Raw genomic sequence first — 20,719 nt, 5'->3', positions numbered from 1 at the left:
AGCCTTGGAGAATGAGGAAAAAAGAAACCACCACCCCCATCCTGAGATTTGGAAGGTCTCTCAATGATCCCAAGTCCTCTTTGATTCTTGGGCTCTGCCCAAACCATGTCTATCACTGGTCACCCTCCCTCTTGCATTCCTTTAGGCTGCCATTGGCCATCTTTTACAAAGACTTGGGGATAAACTTCAGCCTAGGAGAAGGGCTGGAAGCTTCTTGCTTTTGAAGGGACCACATTTATCCCAAAGCCACCATCCCCCTCAGCACGTGACTCAGGGACCCAGGGTGGAAGTCAAGATAACTTAATCTGGGCATCATAGGGAGACTGTTTGCAAAAGTCCCTTAAGAACCCGGCCCAAAACATACTAGGAGGAGCATGGAATGTTAGTCAACCTCAGCATTTCCTGAGCTGCATGTTCCATGACCAATGAGGCTCAGAAACGTACTGTGAGCTGTCCCAATTCTGACTTTTGAGAAGAGAAGTTATCTGGGCTCTTTAGGTCCTTTCCAGGGCAAGAGACCACATTCCATCTACCCACCTGTACACTCCCTCCCAAAAAAGGTGAAAACAAGCTTAAAGCTGTCTTTTGCAAGTAGTTCCCCACATCCTCAAGCTCCACATTCCTCTGAATAACAGCAAAAGTATGAGGCTGGTAAAAAAGGTAGACCAGAGATGGAAGAAGAAGACGAGGAGAGGGAGGAGGGGAGGAGGCAAAGGGAGGAGGAGGCTGGAGAGGAGGAGGAGGTTGGGTAGAGGGAGGAGGTGGAGAGGGGTAGGGGAATGTGGAAGAGGAGGAAGGGGAGGAGGAGGAGAGGGAGGAGGAGGAAGAGGCACCAGCAGCAGAGTCAATTCAGGGCTGGGTTCACACAGAAGACTGTTCATTTCTTTAACTCTTTATTTCGAAATGATTAAAGATTCACAAAAAGTTGCAAAAATAATACAGAGAGGTCCCATGTACCCTTCACACAGTTTCCCCCAATAGTAACATCCTTACAGTTAACACAATTATATAGGGAACCTATAATTATATAGGTAACATCACTATCATACACTATCAAAATCAGGAAATTGATGCTGGTATAATCCACGTACCTTATTCACGTTCCACCAGTTTTACATGTACTCATTTGTGTGTGTGTGTATGTATGTCAGTGTGGTGTGTGGTTCTATGCAATTTTATCCATGTGCAGATTCATGTAACCACCACCACAATCAAAATACAGAATTATTCCATCACCACAAAGATCTCCCTCGTGCCACCCCTTTATAACCACACTTGCCCTCCTCCACTGGGCAAACACTGATCCTTTCTCCATCTCTATGATTTTGTCATTTCCAGAATGCTATATAAATGGAATCATGCAGTATATAACCTTTTGAGGTTGGCTTTTTCCACTTTGCATAATGCCCTTGAGATCTACCCAAGCTGCTGTTGCACATATTAACTGTTTGTTCCTTCTTTTTAAAGATTGGCACCTGAGCCAATCCTTTTTTCTTTTCTTTTCTTCTCCCCAAATCCCCCTGGCACACAGTTGTGTATTCTAGTTGTGAGTGCCTCTGGTTGTGCTATGTGGGACGCTGACTCAGCATGGCCTGATGAGTGGTGCCATGTCCACACCCATGATCCAAATTTGCAAAACCCTGGGCCGCCGAAGCAGAGCGTGCGAACTTAATCACTCAGCCACGGGGCGGGCCCCAGTTTGTTCCTTTCTATTGCTGAATAGTATTCCATCGGATGGATACACCACAGTTTGTTTCACTCACTGAAGGACATTTGCGTTGCTTCCATCTGTGGCTATGACGGGTAAAGCTGCTGTGATCATCCATGTACAAGTTTTGTGTGGACATAAGTTTTCATTTCTCTGGAATAAATGCTTGGGAGTGCAATGGCTGGGAAGTGTATGTTTAGTGGTTTAGTTTTTTAAGAAACTTCCAAAATATTTTCCAGAGTGGCTGTATCGTTTTACGTTCTTACTAACAATGTATGAAAGGTCCAGTTTCTTTGCAGCCTCACCAGCATTCGGTATGGTCACTAATTTTTATTTTAGCTCTTCTAACACGTGTATAGTGACATTTTATCACTTTCTTAATTTGTATTTCTTTATGGCCACTGAGGCTGAACATCTTTTTGCATGTTTATTTGCCCTCTGCATATACACTTTGGTGAAATGTCTATCTGTGCATTTTGTCCGTCTTTAAATTGAATTGTTTTTCAACTGTTGAGTTTTTGAGAGTTCTCTATACTTTCTAGATATAAGTCCTATGTCCGATACGTGGTTTGTAAGTATTTTATCCCAGTCTATAGTTTTTTCATTCTCTTAACAGGATCTTTCACAGAGCAAGTTTTTAATTTTGATTAAGTCCAATTTAACAATTTTTTTATTTTTTTGGATGTGTTTGGTGTTCTAGACACCAAAGCTCTAGGTTCACCTAGCTATAGGTTCTGAAGATTTTCTCTTAGGTTTTCTTCTAAAAGTTTTAATAGCTTTACATTTTACATTTTACATTTAAGTCCAAGATCCATTTTGAATTAATTAACTCTAAGGTGTGATGTTTAGGTTGAGGGTTTGGGGTTTTTTGTTTTTGCCTATGGATGCCCACTTGCCACAGCACCATTTGTTGAAAGGACTGTCCTTCCTCCACTGAATTCCTTTTGCACCTTGGTCAAAAATAAAAAATACTGTGTAGGCCTATTTCTAGGTTCTCTATTCTGTTCCACTGACATACGTGTCTATCCTTTGGCCAATGCCACACTGTCTTGATTACCGTATCATTATAAGTCTTAAATTCAAACAGAGTATTATGATTTCAACTCTGTGACATTTCTGGAAAAGGCAAAATTATGGAGACAGTAAAAAGATCAGTGGTTGCCAGGGGTCGGGGTGGGAGGGACAGGATGAATAGGTGGAACACAGAGGAGTTTTAGGGCAGTGACAATACTCTGTATGATACCATAATGGTGGATACATGTCATTGTACATTTGTCCATCCCATACAATGTACAACACCAAGAGTGAACCCAAATGTAAACTATAGACTTAGGGTGATGATGATGTGTCAGTGTAGATTCATTCACTGAAACGAATGTACCACTCTGGTGAGATGTTGATAATGGGGGAGGCTGTGCATGTGCGAGGGCAGGAGGTATATGGGAAATCTCTGTACCTTCCTCCTAATTTTGTTCTGAACCTAAAACTGCCCTAAAAAAAAAATCATTAAAAAAAAAGGAAAATGAAATAAACATTTTTTAAAAAGGGAGAGTAATAGCATTTGTTCAGAAGAACAAAGGGAAGCGTGGATTGAAAGTTCACACAGGGCCAGGAAGGAAGTAAAACATTAAAGATCTCTTTGTCTAAAAAATCAGATAGAGGGATACCTCTCACTTTATTTTTATTTATAAAAATTATTTTAGCTGTTCTCGCTCCATTGCCTTTCCACCTAGATGTTAGAATCAGCAGCCCTTGAATCTCACAGATTTCTTTCAGCAGGCACAGACTCGGGACAACAGGACCTGAGAGCGACAATTTCTCAGCCTTCACACAGGAGCTATACAGCGCTCAGAGCTGAAGAAAGGGGCTTCAGACGTGGCCCTGAGGCCTTTCCACCCACAGGCTGAAATCCCCGCCTCCCGCCAGGTTGCTGTGCCACACCTGGGACTGAACTCACTCCATCAAGGAGCAGTGAGCAAATGCACACATTCACAGTGGCCTCACAAGCTCTGAGCTGTCTCACCTGGACTTCAGGGGCCCCACAAAGGAACCAGGCAGAGGGGGTACCAACTTGCCAGTGGACCATGCTCATCCCAGGCAGCCTCCTCCAAAGGTCTCTCCTTAGAGGCTCTGGCCATGGGAACTACCAGCTGGGGCCATTTGGAGGAGCCACCTGCCTTCCCTCCCCTGCAGAGGTGACAACTTTCCAGCATCTAGAAGCCTGTGCGCCCCTGGGAGGCTTTACCTCCACCTGAAGATCAGCTCCATAATGAGAGAACCATTAGAATGTGAACTCCATGAGGCGAGGCCAGGGCTCTCATTGTCTACTCACTGCCGGATCCTCAATGACTATAATGAGCCTGGCACTTAGTAAGTTCTCAACAAATATTTGTTGAACAAAAGAGTAACAGTACCAAATACAAAACACCAGTGGTTACTAATAACACCAGGGAGTCATAAGAATCTATGACAAGGAGGCTTTTCCAGATCTCTAAACCCCATTTCCTCTCTGGTCTTGGAAATGGGGATATGGCAGGGATTCAAACTCTTAGCTTAGTATCCTCTATGCATAAACGTTCTCTCAGAGACCCTAGGTTAGAATCCAAGATGGAGGGCAGGAGGTTGAGTAGATGGAGCCCAGCTGGGGGACCAGTTAACTGTGGGACGGAGGAAGACATGGCACATGCATGAGCAGTTGAGCACACTTATGCACACTCCTTCTGCAACTGATCTCTGCAAAGCTGGCCTGTTGAGATGCCAGGCTTGGTCACGGTGGCTCGGAGCACCAGAAAGCAGCAGCAACATGCACACAGAGAGCAAAAGAGCTGCCTCTCATGCGCTTGGAGCTGCTTAGGCACAGTTCTGTTTTAGCAGGCACAGTACCAGCATGAATGCTTCTCCATGGGGAAAGCCAGTGTGAGCAGAGACCAACCCATAGAGGTGATCAGCTGCCCATCTCCACTGAAATCCAGCCCAGGCTAGGAAGTAATCAGACTTTTGCCATCTGATGGTAATGCTGACAGATCAACTACTGATCCCATCTCCCCCTCGGTGCTGGAGGAAGAGAAAAAAGAGGTAGCTGGGAAGACGTTAAAGTCATGTGAGCAGAAGTGACCCTCCACATGTAGAATGATCTGAGATTGCTAGCCTTGCATACTTCATTCAGGCTTGGGGTAATGAAGCGAACCTCCTTCAGGTGTGCTACCCCCCAAGAGGGCTGAGGCTGGAAGCCACACAGTGCCCTTCATCTCTGATGCCTGGCATCCATCACCCTGCCCTAAGCACATCCCTCGGCCCTGAATGAGGGTGCTGTTTAATCCATCACTTGAGCGAGAAGGTCTCCAAGTTGGCACCAACCTATAGACCAGGCTCCACGAGAGATTCTAAAAATAGAGACACAGAGAGGGACCTTGGAGAAATAACTGTGGCTCACTCTTTACTTGGAGCACATACTATGGAGCAGCCAGTGGGGGATTAAAAAAAGTCTCTGCAAATGAAAGGTAGGTTCGGTTTTGGAAGTTCTGCCCCTCTCCAAGACTGGTTTGACAATTACAGAAGCCCATGCAATAAATAGTAGGCAGAGCCTGCTAAAGTTTTTATTTTTCTCTCACTTTCCTTAAAGAGCTAACTCCTAGACCTCTTACAAGTAGGAAAAAAGCAAATGGCAGAAAACTCCTGACGACCCTAAACTTTCACTTGTCATTTATCAAAGCATCGCCCCGGGATCTCTAAGGTCCTTGGCACTCAGAAGAAAAAAGTTCCCAGAGAAATGCCAGAAATCATTTTACAAGTGCTCTCCTGTTTTCTCATGTAACCATTCTGCACCCCCACCCACCCCACCCGAATGGAGAACTTCCCTCCCGTACCTCGCAATTAACGGAGCCCAGGGTCAGTCCCTGACATTGTGCTCCGTTATCCTGGAGCCTCCCCAAATTTCCACATTCATTAGCATCAAGACACCACCGAGAAGAGGCACCTTAGGAAAATCCACAGGGCTTGGTGGGCCAGGAAAAGGTGCTCAGGGTAAATTCATGGTCTCTAAACACATTCTGCTTCCCACCCACTTTCCTTCAGACTACTTCCATTGAAACCAAAAATTCATCTCTATCTCAACTCCTGCAGCCTCCGCCTGTTTTAGCAGCAGATTGTCAGAGCTTAAGGGGCTGCTCTGTCACATCAATAAAACACATGTGGATGCACGTGTGCCCCCCCCCCAAACACATACACACACCCCTTCCATCTCCCTTCAAGGGCGAGGCCCAAAGGAGAAGAAGGGGAGGGGCAGCCGGGATGGGAGCCCTGCAGATCAATGGATATTTGAAACTCAAACACATGGTCTGGGACCTACACTGCACGTGTTAATTACCACACATGTGCCCGTAAAGGAGTCCGTGAAACAGAAGAGGCCCAAAGAACAGAGAGAGGAAAGGACATTCCAAGGGATTAAGTAAATAGTCTGAAGTTCTGACCCTCCTCCCCTCCCGAAGCACATGCATCTGGGTAAGATAACAGCACCTCCCTCCCTCCCTTCCCCCACATCTCCCCTCGGGGCCCACACCTGTGGACCCAGGAGCCGCAGCAACCCAGGCCTCCAGGCCTCCAGTCCTGGGCCAGACGGCTGTGACCCACTACCACCTGGCCTCTCTCCCTCCTCCCTTCCTCCTGCTATCTCTCTGGGCCTCCTCCCCCAGCCTCCTCTCGCTTGGCCTTTCTCCTCTCCTTCAGAGGACTAATTCCTGGCTGGCAACCAGACTCCCTGTCCAGCACAATATGCCTTTTCATTCCCTCCAGGCAGAGAGAACCGACCCCTCCAAGTCCTGTCAGTGGAGCATGTTCAAAAAGGCAAGAGAGTGGGGCAAGAAAAGGCTGGGTGGGCTCCTCCGCGGTCGCCCCCACCACTCACACACCAGACCCCCCCCCCACCTCCTTTCTGGCCGTACCCCTCACCCTGCACAAGGGTCCAGTCCTAGCATCTCTCAGGGGCAGGTCCAGGGCTGCGAGCTCCAGCTCTAGGGAGACGCCTTCTAGGAGATCCCACATGTGGGCACGGGCTCAGACAAGGGGCCTTTGTGCCTCCCCACCTGCTGCCCTCCGGAGCACATTCCATTCTTAAGTGGCAGCTGAAAGAGGGACCTTGGCGGGCTGACACAGGATATTACAAATGCCCTCTCGCACCCTGTCCCCATTCAAACCCCAGCTTCCTGGACAGGTGTGGCTCCAGGCCCTTCCTACAGGTGGTGAACCGAACCTACTTTTCGCTGCACTGCCCACAGCAGACAAAGAGATCGGCACCTATGTTGACCCTCCATAGTAGAAGAAAAGAGAACCCACTGGGCAGAAGCCAAGTTTCCAGGAGTGAGTGAGCCTGAGCATCCCCCCCAGGTGTTTGCACCAAAGAGGGAGCCTCCGCAGAACCACCTGGGAAGCGGGAACCCACCCAAGGTAGAGGAGAAAAGCTGGGAACTGAACAGCTTATCTCTGAGATGAGGCTTCACCCTCTACTCCCCTGTTCCCTGCACCACCCCTGGAGGAATAAGGGTCCCCTGCCCTCTTCCAGCTGGATCCGTGAGAGCCAGAGATGACCACAGGGCTGTCTCTTATTGTTCTGTATCAAGTACAAGGCCTCATCAACCCAGAAAGTACTTCTCTGTGTAGTTTAAGAACCAAATCCTATTGTTGGCCTCTCTCGGTGCAGATGGTTTATTCAGCATCATGCACTCAGTTCCCCTTGGTAGAGAGAATCTGGGGGGTCAGTTTTGCATGACTGCAATTTTTTTTTTCTACCACCAAGACCTCATGCCCAAGAATAAAGGTGATGGTCCTGAAGTTACGACAAGCAAACCTGCAGGCAGCTCCCTTTTCCAACCACAACAAACTGTAGACACACTCACGCCATTCACAGTGTTGATGATTTCAGGTTTTTGCAAAAAGAAATGTTCATGCCCCTCTCCCACTTTCCCATCCAGAAGGGAACCACCAGCACTCAAGGCTGTCTCCCTCTGTTCTGGGAAGGACCTAGAAAGGCACTCGCTCCTTTCTTTTCATCCACTTACTCATTCCTGCCCACAGGAAGGGGAGCAGCTCACCAGGTCCATTGGTCCATGTTTCCTAGCAGGTGTTGGTGTCACCATGCTCCACTTCCACATCTTCTTGGAGCACATGCATTTAGGGGCAGCAGGTTCTCCGGACTCCCACCTCCTGCATTCAGGCAGGGTGACTTTGCCTCCTCTTCCTGTCCTCATGGAATAAGCACCTGGGGCCATGTCCAGGGCTGTGCCTTGGTCTCCCTGAGACTGCGTGGGTAGGACAAGCCTGTGCACCTCACACAGATCCCCCGCAGGCCCAACTCTCCCCGTAGACTCTTATGAGCACAAAGTTCCCAAGACCCGGATCCAGGTGGGAAGCCTCAAATTCAGCCAAGGTCTCCCATCTGGGTTTGACCTGAGAGCCCAAAATGGGTGTCCTGGAGTGCTTACACGTGCGATGACATTGGTACTTGTTTTCCACACAACTACCAGCTCTGCGTGTGTATGCTGTCCTGGAGGTAAGGAGCAGGGAATCTTAGGCCTCAAACTGTCTTTCAGCCTGGAAATTATGGTCAGCATATCCAGGGACCTGTTCCTCCTGTTGGCTGCTCCACAAAACAGCACTCAGACAAATGCTTTAATTGCGGCTAGCTACATAACTTGTAGGGCCCAGGGAAAAATGAAAATGCAAGGCCGTTTGTTCAAAAGAACAGGGAAAAAGTGCCATTAGGGACACTAAAATATAGTTTTATCTTCTCTTCCATGGTCTCTCTCTTGACTTGTCATGGTGTTTTTAAATTTTCTATTTAATGTTGTTCTAGGTAAAGAAAAATTAAAATTTTTAGCATACTATGGAAGCCCCATAGCACGCATCACAAAAGACGCATGAAAATGGGGCAAAAAGCTTGGGCAGTGGATACCTATGTTGCATGTGTTTCTTCTGCTCATGCACATGCTTCCTTGTCCCATCAGACTTTACTTACAAAATACAAGTTCAAAGGCGAAAATTATTAAGAATTTCAGGACAACAACTGCACAGGTCGCAAGCCCATGAAGCCATCCTAGGCTGGGTGAAGACAATCTAGATGTGCTAGAACAATTATTAAGGAGAATCAGGGAGGAAAAAAGTGTTCAAATGGGTTTCAAATGGGCAGACTTGGGCACGCCTACTGTCATCATCCTTTTTGGTTTAATGCTGGCTACACTGGTAGCCAATTGACTGAACCCCCAAGGACCAAGATTCTCAGAGTCCCTGTCTGCTCTGTGCACTGCGCTCACTCACCTCCCTCAGAAATTCTGGGAGCTTGGTCCCCACCACTGTCTGAGCCTTACTTACCCCAGGTGCTCTGGGGAGGAAACACAGAATGTAAATGGAGATTTTCTGCAGGGCACTTTAACTCTCACCCCAGACTCCTTCCATCTTGTCTAAGAACTCCTACGTGGACTGGCTTTAGAAGCAAACATTTAGATAAAGCATAAAACTCTACTCACCTTTCCTTCCTGAGTTACCCTGGCTCAAGGGCTTGTCGGTGACTGAACCTTGGGTGGAAGAGGAAACAAAAACAGAGACGTTCAGAATGCATCACACTTGGTTTCTTTCAAAGAGTTGGCAAAGCCTGATATTATGAGCATATGGTTCTGTGTATATATATATTGTATACACATCTAGGGACATTATATACAAAGTTAGTACATACATACATGTCGAGCGGGATTTGTTTAACATCAATGTCACTGATATCACAGCATTGTTGAGAAGAACCATGATTTCCAGGTTCCAGGCAATAGTCTTGACCAGATTTCTACAAAATTCCACATCTATATAACTCCCTTGTTGAACATTCCAAAACTACCCCTCACCTCCACTCCCCATCTCCCCCACTTCCCACCAACTCCATGCTCTCAGCCATATCCACTCAGTAGGGCCAACCAGAAAGAAACCCTGTCTTACTGCAAATGCAATGATTGACATCCCTTGCTGGTGAGGGCAGGAAATTGGCGATTTTCCATCTGCATTAAGTAGAAAATTGTTGGCCCAATTGTACGCAATGGGCCAAAATAGTCTGAGGCATGGAAACAATTTTCTAGACGCAGCCTGTTCCTCAAGGAGGGGGTGGCATGTGTGTTGGGCCAAACGCTTTGCCCTGCATCTGCTAAGATACCATGCACACCCACCCTATGATCCTGACCCTACAGCACCTATCTTTTCCATGAAGCCCAACCCCACACAGGCAGGGCATAGCCAGCTCACCCTGAAGGGCATCCATGGAGGTCCCACCAACGAAAGAAAGAATCCGTATTTTCTCAATCTATATCATACCCCTTCTTCATACACTAGTTTTGTGATAATTCAGTTCTATCACTCAGCATGACTTGTTTCTAGCGCATTTGTTTGCTTTAAATGAAACTTTCCAGGTCATTTGCAAAGAGAGCTCATTCCCGTCCCTCCCCACACCAACCCCAATTAAGGTTTCCAGTTTCCATCTAAACCACAAATAAAGTAAACTTTCCTTTTTGGCCTGCATATCTTGGTTTCCTAATGTAGATACTTACGGCCCTTTCCACTTACTTTTCCCTTTAAATAGCAGGACAGGTAGAAAAAAGGAATCGGTTTTGTAAAAAAAGTAAAAACGTTAGGATAGTAGGACTGCTAGCCTTTGGAATTTCCCATAGGCTTTAGAATAATGTTTTATTCTTTGATTGCACTTCAAAATTAAAAATGAGTAAATAAATAAAACCTCACACACACAGACATGGAGAAATATGATGCAGCTGGTAGCTGGGATAGGCCATTTTGAACGAGGGCTGAGCTGCACTGTGAATTAAGGGGGTGACTCCCACATCCCTTACCATCTGAATGGAAGAGGAGAGTGTGGGGCTAGGGTAAATCCAGAATCCACAATCCCAAGAAGTTGATCTGAGAGCAAAATTTCTCTATAATTAGAAAGTTAAAAGTGGAAAGGACTTCATTTTTGCCATGGACTAGCCCCATGGGTCACTTTGAAGCAGTGGTTCCCTAACTTGTTTAACCATCAGAACCACCTGAGAAGCTTCATAAACATGTGGACTCCAGGTGTCACTCCACACCTACTGGATCAGAATGCACAGGGAGGAGTCTTGACACCTGGGTTCTCGTTAATTCCCCAGGCACTGCTGAGGACAGCCAGATCTGAGGTCCACCGTTACGAAAGTTTTCCGTTACTCTACATCACGTTGTTCAAGGGTGGCAAATATGTTGCACATAGGACACCACTCTCCTCTCTTGTGCCCACGACAGACATCACTAATTGATCATCACAGCCTTTGATGTTGAACTCCCACGCCGTCTTGAAATCCATCCCAACTAAGTGCTCCCAGGGCCACTAGCAACCAGAGCACACAGCTAAAAACTTACACACCATGCTAGGGGTTACAGCTGATGCTTTGGAAAAGAGCATTGAACGAGAAACCTAAATTCAAAGAAATAAATATATACACAAGCATGTTCTGACCCTGACAGCTGACTACAGAGTGAGCGTGTTTGAGTGGAAGGCTCCCTGACCTGGAAAAAGACTCATAACCGCCATCAGTCTTTCAAAGGTTCCCCCACAAGATGCAGGAGACCAAGCAAGGGCTCCCTCTCCAGCCCTCTTCTTTCTTCCCACCCCTCCCTACGGTACCTGAACATACAGGAGTTTTATTCTGCACGGAAGAGCCACTGATGGGCTTCCCATCTGGGGTGACACACCAGCAGTACCCCGTGTAAGTGTGACACTGCACCTGTTCAGGGAAGTGGGAAGGGGAAGAGAACCATAAGTCTAGGGTCACAATATCAACAGTCATGTCCCACCCCTTTCAAAGCATCCCCAGTATGGTGGAGGAGCTCCTTCCACCTCTCATCCCAGCCTCTGTCCCCAGAGGGTCTCTTGCAGGTGGGCCAGGCAGTCAACAGCACTGATTATATGTTTTCTGTGTGACTCCCATGCACAACCACAGCAATTCATCTACTTCTTTCTTATCACTTTTAAGGCTGATTATCTTATCTCACACTCAGATACATCTGTTGTATTTGCCCTGTGATGGTTCCTACCAAAACCCTCACAATTTTTCCCCAAGCATTGGCATACACTCCCATCCAACTGTAAGAAATTCTGATTGGTGAATTAATTTGGCAAGGACAAGCTGGAATGTCACTATTGTAGATTGATATGACACTTCTTTAACAAGCAGAGACAAGTGGTAAGCTTTTCTTCTTTTTCTAGCTTTTCCCAGCATCCGTTCATATGGTCAGCCTGCCTATTGATCAGGTGGCTCTCCTGAGACAAGGACACATGTGATGGGGTTAAGGTATGGACAAAGACACTTATGCCTGCAGGTTACAGTTCTAAAAGCCCCGCTGCACCACTGCATGACTTTCCTCAAGCCTCCAAGATCAGGTCCACCCTGTCTGGGAACAGCAAATGAAAATGAGGCTTTTTGCTTCATTTGGGGTGACTCTTCTTTCTCTTCCAATAGCTGTCACTTTATCCACCCCATTCCACCATCTCTTCCCATCCATTTGCTACATGGAGTTCCTAAACACAAATTGAGGCATGACTCCTCTGCTTAAAACCCCTTGACAATTTGCCAGACTCAGGATGGAGATTAAGCTCATGATCATGAAGGGCCAAATGAGCAAATGTGCATGGCGCTCAAAGTCGTCCATGATCTGCCCCGCCTATCCCCCCAGCCTCATTTCACACCCGTGTCTCCACACACGCCCTCCATCCCAGCCACAATGAACCTATTGAAGCTCACAAACACATCCTAGGATCTCATGATTCTGAACCTTTGTTTGCTCCAACTATCCAGTCTGTCCAGAATACCATTCTTCAACCTATCCTCAAGCCTCTCCTAATCCCTTTGTATTCCCACCCCCTTTATAACACACCTTCTCCGCAAAGCGGTCCTACGCTCCCCTCCTCCTCTCCCTCTTTCCTCTGACCCTCTACACACCCTGGTTCCCCAAATTCAGAGCCCTTATCACAACGAGCTACAACTGTTGATCTGTCTAGTCTATTTCCCCCTCTAGGCTGTGACCGCCTTAAGACAAGGGACTGCATACTTGTTAATTCTGTATTCCAAGCATCTAGCATGATGCCTGACACTTATTGTAGGTGTTTGATGAGTCGCATAAATGCATGAATTATCATATTTCCTCAGTTCTTAGCCTCTCTCAATTCTAAAAATGTAACATTAAACAGCCCCACCACATTAAATGTAGACCACAATTACAAGATATGTGCCAACTGCACATATATTAAAGTGTGAAAAAATGTGCCTCTTGGGATCGAGGACATTTGGGATGGAGGATAGACAGCAATAGCATACAAATTGAGTGCTGAGGTATACAAGGGGTACGGAGGTAAAAGAGAGATCTGAAGCCTGGGTGAAATCCAGAAGATATCAGTAAGGCTGAAAAGCTACAGAAAGGCTTCTGCTCTTGTGTGGATACCAAACACAGCAGTTTTCCTCAAGACTAGCTATTTCATAGGGACTTACCCACAGGGATCAGGACAAGATGGAGGGCATCTTGCTCCTCCAGTAGGACAACTGTGTATAAAAATGAGGAATTTACCTCTACTGCCCACGCAAGGAAACTATATTCAGTGCCTCTACTCCAGTACCATATCCCACTCTCACTTCATCTCACAGAGACAATCCATAAACCCCTTGGCCATGGTTGCCGCCCCAGATCCTCCCCCAAGATCAATACCTTGGGTTGGGTCAATGCTACCTTCTGAGGAGGCCTAATGGTGGAACGGAAAGAAAGCCAGGCAGACCTGAGTTTGCACCCTGGTCTAGCCAGTTATAAACTAGGCATGTTACTTAGCTCTTTGAGCCCCATGTACAAAATGGGGATAACAACGCCAAAGCTGGAAGGCTCTGGCGAGGAAAACAGACAGTGTGAGTCCAGTGCCCGGCACGGGATGACGGCTCATCCTGGGTGGCTGTGGCAATGATGGCAATGATTACTCGAAGCTGTGTCAGAAACACATGGCAAGCCGGCCTCCTCGTGGGTGGAGCCCCCCCAGGAGCCCCGGAGGCTTGGGTGGGAAGTGCTGCTGGAAAGTCCACATTCACCCCTGCAGATTCTGTCAGCCCTGTGAGGGATAATTCCTAGAGATCACTCCTCACCAGTGGCAGCATTTTAATGGGGCCTGGCTGGCTGCTTTCTCCTCCTTGGCGAATAATTACCTCTGGGGAAACCTGTCCCTGGGCTGGGTGGCCACGCTGACTCACTCCCAGGCCCCTTGGCTCCCATGGCCAAGGCCAGCCTCCCTCTCCAAGAGGACCATACCCCGCAAGTCCAGCACCCGAGGCTGGGCCTCTGGCCCAGTGCTGCCTGCTGCAGCCGAGTGCCACAGTCAAGCAGGCCACAAGAACGGCTGCGTGGAAAGTCCCTTCCTCCCAGGCTGGCAGAGTCCCAGCCACAGCGACTAGGGACAGAACTACAAGCATGAGCAAGAGGCTAAGCCCATAGCTTTGTTTCAGGGGGTATAATCTGACCTCCAGGCTCAACAGGTCCCAGGGTCACATGCTCCCTGAGTGTGCCCACTGTATCCCTGCAGGCACTGGACACTGCCTCCCAGCCCCCAGCCGGGCCCGCAGGCCCAGACACAGCCCCTCTCTCCCCAGGGCCCTCAGCATCCTCCCACACCGGGGTCCAAGGAACAGACTCCAGGTTCCAAAATCCTCAGGTTGGGAGCTGCTTCCAAGTCCCAGAAAACTAGACTTGAATGCGGAATTGTTGCCACGGCCCTCTGAGGCCTGGGGTACCTGGTAACGGGCTCACCTGCCCCAGGAGTGCTGCAGGGGAGGGGGCAGCGGTAAGCAAAAGAGGACCCTGAGCACCCAAGCAGGCTCTCAGACGCAGGAACTGCAGGAGGCGCCCAGCAAGGTCACTGCCCTGGGCTGGAGGAGCCCTCAGCGAAGCAGCCCACGATTCGCAATCGAGAGGTTGTTTATAAGTTGTCTTGGGGAGTTTTCAAGATGCCATCTTGAAGAAAAAGAAGTTGTTACATGGAGACAGAAAGCAGTAGCCATGGAGTCAGACTGCAGCCTGCCTTCAACTAACCATCTCCACCACTCACGTTACCCGTGAACTTTCAACCCCCTGCAGCCTTGGAAAGGTTCTTAATCCAACCCACCTTCAGCCTCTCCACGACTCTTTAAAAAGGGATGATAATAACACCTACCTCACTTGGCTGTTGGATTAAATTAGATAATGTAAATAAAGCAGTTAGCACACACAGTAAGTGCCCAGTTAAGCTTAGCTATTTATTTTTATTGTCATTGTGTTATTTTTTAGCAAACTATTTGTGCATTCAAAAAGGGTACAGCCAGATTCTCTGATAGGAACCAAAGAACATCCTAATCTGACCAGTCTCAGGGGAGGGGCAGTCTGAACTCAGCAAAAAGTTTGAGCGGAGGAAGGGGAGGTTTGTTTTCATATAGAAACAGGTCTATTACTCTCAGAAGAGAGAAGGACGGCTTCCTGCAGAAAAGCAACCAGGATATAAACTCTATAGAATTGATGGTTTATATATACATGATCAGTATGCAAATTCTACCTAGTTTAGCCTCCTCTCTTGCAGACTTATTTATTCTTTTAAGTTAACAAGTAATCCCCTTAGTTCTACCTCCACCACCACCCCGCAGCCTCAAATTAATCAACTCGCAGACTTAATCTATGTGAAAAGAAGGAGCCAAGAGGAATTGACAAGGTAATTGGCCATTTCTAGTATCTTGCTGTATTGTTCTCAAATCTCAAGGTTGTTCTGGCCCTAAAGGTACAGATACAAACCACAGGAATTTGCTCCTATCTCAGTCTGGAACATCCTAGGAGGGCTGAAATGACAACTGATGGGTCTTCCTTAAGAGACAAAAAGTGTTTGTACATCAACCTAAGCGGGGTTACTCTCTGCTAAATGCCACTGTTGAACCTAACTGGTATCCTAAAGGTACTTTAAAACAGTGTGTTCTTAGGTAAGTAGGTTTCATCTCTGACTCATGTACTTAAGCATTTTTGGCAAGAAGCCCTTTGCATAAACAGCCCAGTGGTATGTCTCAGGTCAACCTCTGTCCAAATTAAGACAAATTTGAAATTATTTTAAGCCTTAATCTATTTTAATCTTCAACACTAGCCCAACTCCCGGACATCTGGAAGAATGTGGGAGGTTAACACTCCCAACAAATGGAGTTGAATGAGGAGTCAAGAATAGCAGAGCAAATACCAGCTCACAGGATAAAGCAGATCGGAGACCGAATGGGAGGAAAGCATGGAGAAAAACCAAGACAAATGGACTGTGCACGCAGACAACTATTGCCCCTGGGTACCAGGTCCAAGACAGAACACACACCTTCTACCTTCACAACAGCTCGTCAGCTGCCACCCACGGCCTCTGCACTATCTCCTCCAGGCCTCCAAACCGCCCTCTGTGCACATCCTTTATAGGAGGCACCGGGAGCAGAGGCCATTCGTTCAAACCCACAGCCAGGTCCTAACAGCACAGGAATTTGAAGCCCAATCTCCAAGCACTCACAAAATTTCAGAATTGACAGAGCTGGAAAAAAAAACTTAGAGATCACCAGCCTAACCCAGACATTTTACAAACGAGGAGACAGACGGGCAGCATGATCACCAGTACCTAGCCTGGCAGATAAAGTCCCCAGAGCTGGAAGGGACACAGGGAAATGGCACGGTTCGCAGCGCTGTGTCCGAGGGAACTGACTGGGTCTCTTTGTGCCTGTGATTCTCCAGCAGAGGGAACTCCTCCAGGGGAGGAGGAGATGGGATAAATACTCTAATGAAGCAGGCAGCTGGAAGAGCATCTTTTGCTCCAGTGTGAGCGAGAGGCCGTTTCCGGAATGGTGCGGGTGACAGCATGGGGGCCTTGGCCGCACCTCCAGCCAGACTGCTCTCCTGGCCGTTCTTGGGGGGCTCTTCTGACAGGGGTCAGACCTCACCTAGAGTAGCTTCCCTGTTGGACTTTTGCTCTCCTTCCTACCAAGGGCCCCTGCTCCCCTAGGACACCAGTCTCCCCTGCGTACGCCCGCTCTCTCCTCTTTTCTCCCAGAACATGAAGCTGCGGTTCCTACCTGCACTTCTGCCTCTTGGATACAGTGAAGAACACAGCTGCTGTCCTATGGGGCGTGGCTAGGACTTACTGCGGATGGAGGGTTCTCTAGCCAAATAACTTTGGAAATGTTGAGTTAAATAAAACGAAAGAATTTCTGGACTGCAGAACTTCTCAGAGCCTTAAGTCAATTCATGATTTAGCACTAAGATCATTTAGCATGCAATTGGAATAGGATGTAAGGATGCATAGGAATATCATGCAAATAGGAATTGCTGCAAATGGTATTATAAATATCATTTGCAGCAATTCCTAAACTTATTTAACTGTGGGACCCTCCCTTAATTTTGTGTGGGGAGCCTTTCACAGTACTAGTGTTCTCTGAAACATGCTTTTAAAAAAAGGCAGTACATGGAGCCAGCCCAGTGGTGTAGTGGTTAAGTTCGCGTGTTCTGCTTCAGGAGCCTGGGTTTGCAGGTTCAGATCCTGGGGTGGACCTACACACCGCTCATCAAGCCATGCTGTGGCAGCATCCCGCATAAAATAGAGAAAGACTGGCACAGATGTTAGCTCAGTGACAATCTTCCTCAAGCAAAAAGAGGAAGATTGGCAATGGATGTTAGCTCAGGGCCAATCTTCCTCACCGAAAAAAAAAAAAAGGCAGTACAATGACATTCAGGCCCTTGCTATATTTCTTTGCTTTTCTAGTCCTACTTTCTTACGGCCCAGGTACCAGACTCTCATTTGGTTCACTATTCTTGGAATAATTTCCCTCCAGCCAACTCCTTTTTTGTAACACTTTCTCAAGCTCTCTCTCTGTTCAGAAATCTGTCTTGAACTGCCTCAGACCTTCACTGACAACTGGGACCCCCTCCAAGGTACAGCCCCTTCTCACCCCGCGGCTTCACGCCCCCCTCTATTTCTTTGTGCCTCTTTTGTAAAAGAGAAAATGTGAACCACATGCAAAGGGAGAGGCTTGATTCAGCATTCTTAGTAGCAACCACCAGACTGGTAATGAAATGACTACTATCATGCACATGAACATTTCCTAGTAGGAAAAAGTGAAACTACAAGCGGAAGGCAAGTGGAAATTTGTCTCTCTTTTGGCAGTGGGAGTATGAGACTCTTTCTTCTTTTTAATCTACCAGTTGCCCCAAATCAGTTCGCAGGTTCTTTGGATTAAGCTAATGCACAGTGTAAGCTGAGCATGTTGCTGTTGGCCCCACTGATACTTTTGTTTCGGGGCAGTGTTTTTGGCTGTCCCATTTTCCTTTTGTCTGCATTCCCTATAGGACCTCAGAGAAGCTGTGTTTTTCCACGGGACCCTGGCTGGGAGATTGAGCCTCCGGGCCATCTAAGGTTGCCGCTCGTTCCCCTAGAACATCTCTGTCCGTCAGAAGCTGCAGGAGAACGTTGCTAGGTGGGTGTGCATTAGCGTCACCTGGAGGGCTCGTGGAAACAGATGGCGGGACCCCACCCACTGAGTTTCTGGATTCATCAGGTCTGGGGTCAGCTGGAGAATCTGCATTTCTAACAGGTCCCCAGGCGATGCTGTTGCTGCTGGTCTACGGACCACACTTCAAGAACCACGGTTCTTCCCCAGCCACCCTTCCTGGCATTTATCATAAAATACTCAAGAAACAAGTACTTTTCTAGGTGAGAATTTGGGAACAAGGGGCCTTGTGACCATATTTCTTTCCAAAGTTTTTATAGTCTAGTTGTTTTGATGACATGTGGTCTTTTAATTCATGGATCTAGTGATTACAGCGTTCCATCTTCTGGAGGATTTCACACATGGAAGAGAGTTTGATTGCAGTGAGAAGAGCGGGGAGGAGGAAGGGATGGTGTAATCCCTTTGGTCTGGCTAGCATGAGCTGTTTTCTCTTCAGTTTGGAAAAGGTTATCCCACAAATGTCCCCCTCATCTTTAGTCAGGTCTGGCTGAGAAGCAACAAGACGCAAAAGAAAAAACAGGGCTTTGGAGTCAAAATGACCTGGGTTTAAATACCAATCTCTGCTGCAAGCTGTGTGACTTTGGCAAAGTCACATAACCTCTCTGAGTCTATGTGTGAAATAAGGCTAACGGCACCCACCTTGAAGGTTATCGAGAAGACAAAATGAGACAAGATATGTAAAGCATCTAAAACAGGGTCAGATGTAGAGTGTGTGCCCAGCGCAAGCTGATTTTGTCCTCTTCCCCTGCCCTTTTACAGGGCAGGTGTAGGCTGTAGTTTAGAAGCGCCGCTGTCCTTGTTGGCTGTAGACGCCGTCTCCCACTCTGTGCCAGCTCTAGGGAGGGCTGCTTGTTGGGGAATGAGAGATTTTCCTTTTAGAGTGTTTACCTCATCCTCCAGAATTTAATGGAGGGGATGCAGGGCAGGAAGATAACCCTTCAATTCCAAATGCTCCTAAATATGGGAATCTTTGTTGACGATGTCTTTTATGAGTTGATGGGGTAACGTGGCTGCCAATGTGATATTAGTTAGAAGTGGTGTGTTTAGAACAAGAGGCAGTCCCCTCCTTCCCCCGGCGGTCCATGGCCACATCTGAAGCACCGTGTCCAGTCTGGGGAAGGACCTTCTAGAAGAGGGGCTTTGGCAAACTGAATTCAGAAGGGAGAGGCCAGGAGGAAAGAGAGACATAAATCCCTGTGATATGGAAGTGAGTGAGAGAACTAGGGATTTCTGCCAGGGCAAAAAGAAATACTTGTTGGCTCAAAGAGAGGATTTCACAAGGACGTAATGGTGTCTGTTTTCAAGTCTTTCCGTGGAAAGTGGGAATTTTGTGGATTCTGTAAGTTCCACAGCTAGAATGGGGGTCATCTGCTGGAAATGACAGCTCTCAAGTTAATGGAGAGGGCTTTCCGACTAAACTGTCCCAAAATGCAGTGCGTATGTTGTCACTGGCAGTAGTAAGCTTTCTGTCTATGGTGGCAATCAAGCAGAAGGAAAATGCCTGCTTGGGAAGTGGAACCTGAGCTCTGGATTGGGGTGGGCAGGGAGAGGAGGGGAGGATGAGCCAGATATCTTCGAGGGCCCCTCTGACCCAAAAGTTCTGTGATTCTGCAACCCTGTTCTAAACTGCACTTCCCCTGCTTAGGAGTAAGGTGAACACTTATAAACCAGCACCTAACTGTCAATGTTAAGACCACTCTTCCAAGTACACGATGAAGAGCAAGTTTTTTGTATCTTCCAAAAAGTGTGAACACCATCCCCCCCAACACACATAAAGATATTTTAAAACCCCATGTGTTAGGGCTTCAGAGACCCAAAGCACTTGATTTTCTTGATTTCCGCCCCTCCTTCTGGCGCCTAGAGTCGTTTTGTAAACAGCAAATACGGCTCCTCTTGTTCATCCACTTTTATTTCCATTTTGGGGGCCAAAACAGCAAACATGTTTTTACGTTTTACAAAGCGCCCCATAGGGGCCACACGGTGGCATAGTGGTTGAGTTCACCCACTCCCGTTCAACGGCCAGGGGTTCTCGAGTTTGGATCCCAGGTGCAGACCTACACACTGCTCATCGAGCCATGCTGTGGTCGTGAGACACATACAAAATAGAGGAAGACTGGCACAGATGTCAGCTCAGGGCCAATCTTCCTCACCAGAATAAAAAAGAAAGTGCCCAATAGGAAAGTCCCTCATGTGTAGGAGCTTTGCTCAGATCAGAGCTGTGAATCTGGCCAGTGGGGGCACCAGGTGGCCTGTAGGAGTGGGAGCTCTTTCTTGCTTCCCATATCTGACTTCACTACTTTTCTGCCTTCATACCCTCTCCTGTTTTCCTATTACCTTTCCCTCCTTTGACATGGAAAAGAAATCTGATCTCTTTAATTCTGCAGAAGACTTCAGTTGACTGACCTGCAGGGTCACCTCCTAGCATGTTCTATGC

General features: G+C 47.5%; 1 protein-coding gene across 5 annotated transcripts in view; it reads right to left on the bottom strand.

Moving 5' to 3' along the window:
* The window catches only part of SMOC1 (SPARC related modular calcium binding 1), a 144,017-nt gene that overhangs the window by 42,989 nt on the left and 80,309 nt on the right, over positions 1–20,719 (bottom strand). For all 5 annotated transcript variants that reach the window (XM_070513883.1, XM_070513882.1, XM_014867213.3 and 2 more), the window contains exons 4-5: positions 11,394–11,493; positions 9,226–9,273 (exon numbers count right to left, since the gene is read on the bottom strand). In XM_070513883.1, the coding sequence (XP_070369984.1) occupies positions 9,226–9,273; positions 11,394–11,493 (148 nt within the window). The remainder of the gene's footprint in view (positions 1–9,225; positions 9,274–11,393; positions 11,494–20,719) is intronic.

The sequence above is a fragment of the Equus asinus genome, chromosome 7 (assembly GCF_041296235.1).
Source record: "Equus asinus isolate D_3611 breed Donkey chromosome 7, EquAss-T2T_v2, whole genome shotgun sequence".
Taxonomy (NCBI): domain Eukaryota; kingdom Metazoa; phylum Chordata; class Mammalia; order Perissodactyla; family Equidae; genus Equus; species Equus asinus.
This window is presented reverse-complemented; position numbering and strand designations above follow the sequence as displayed.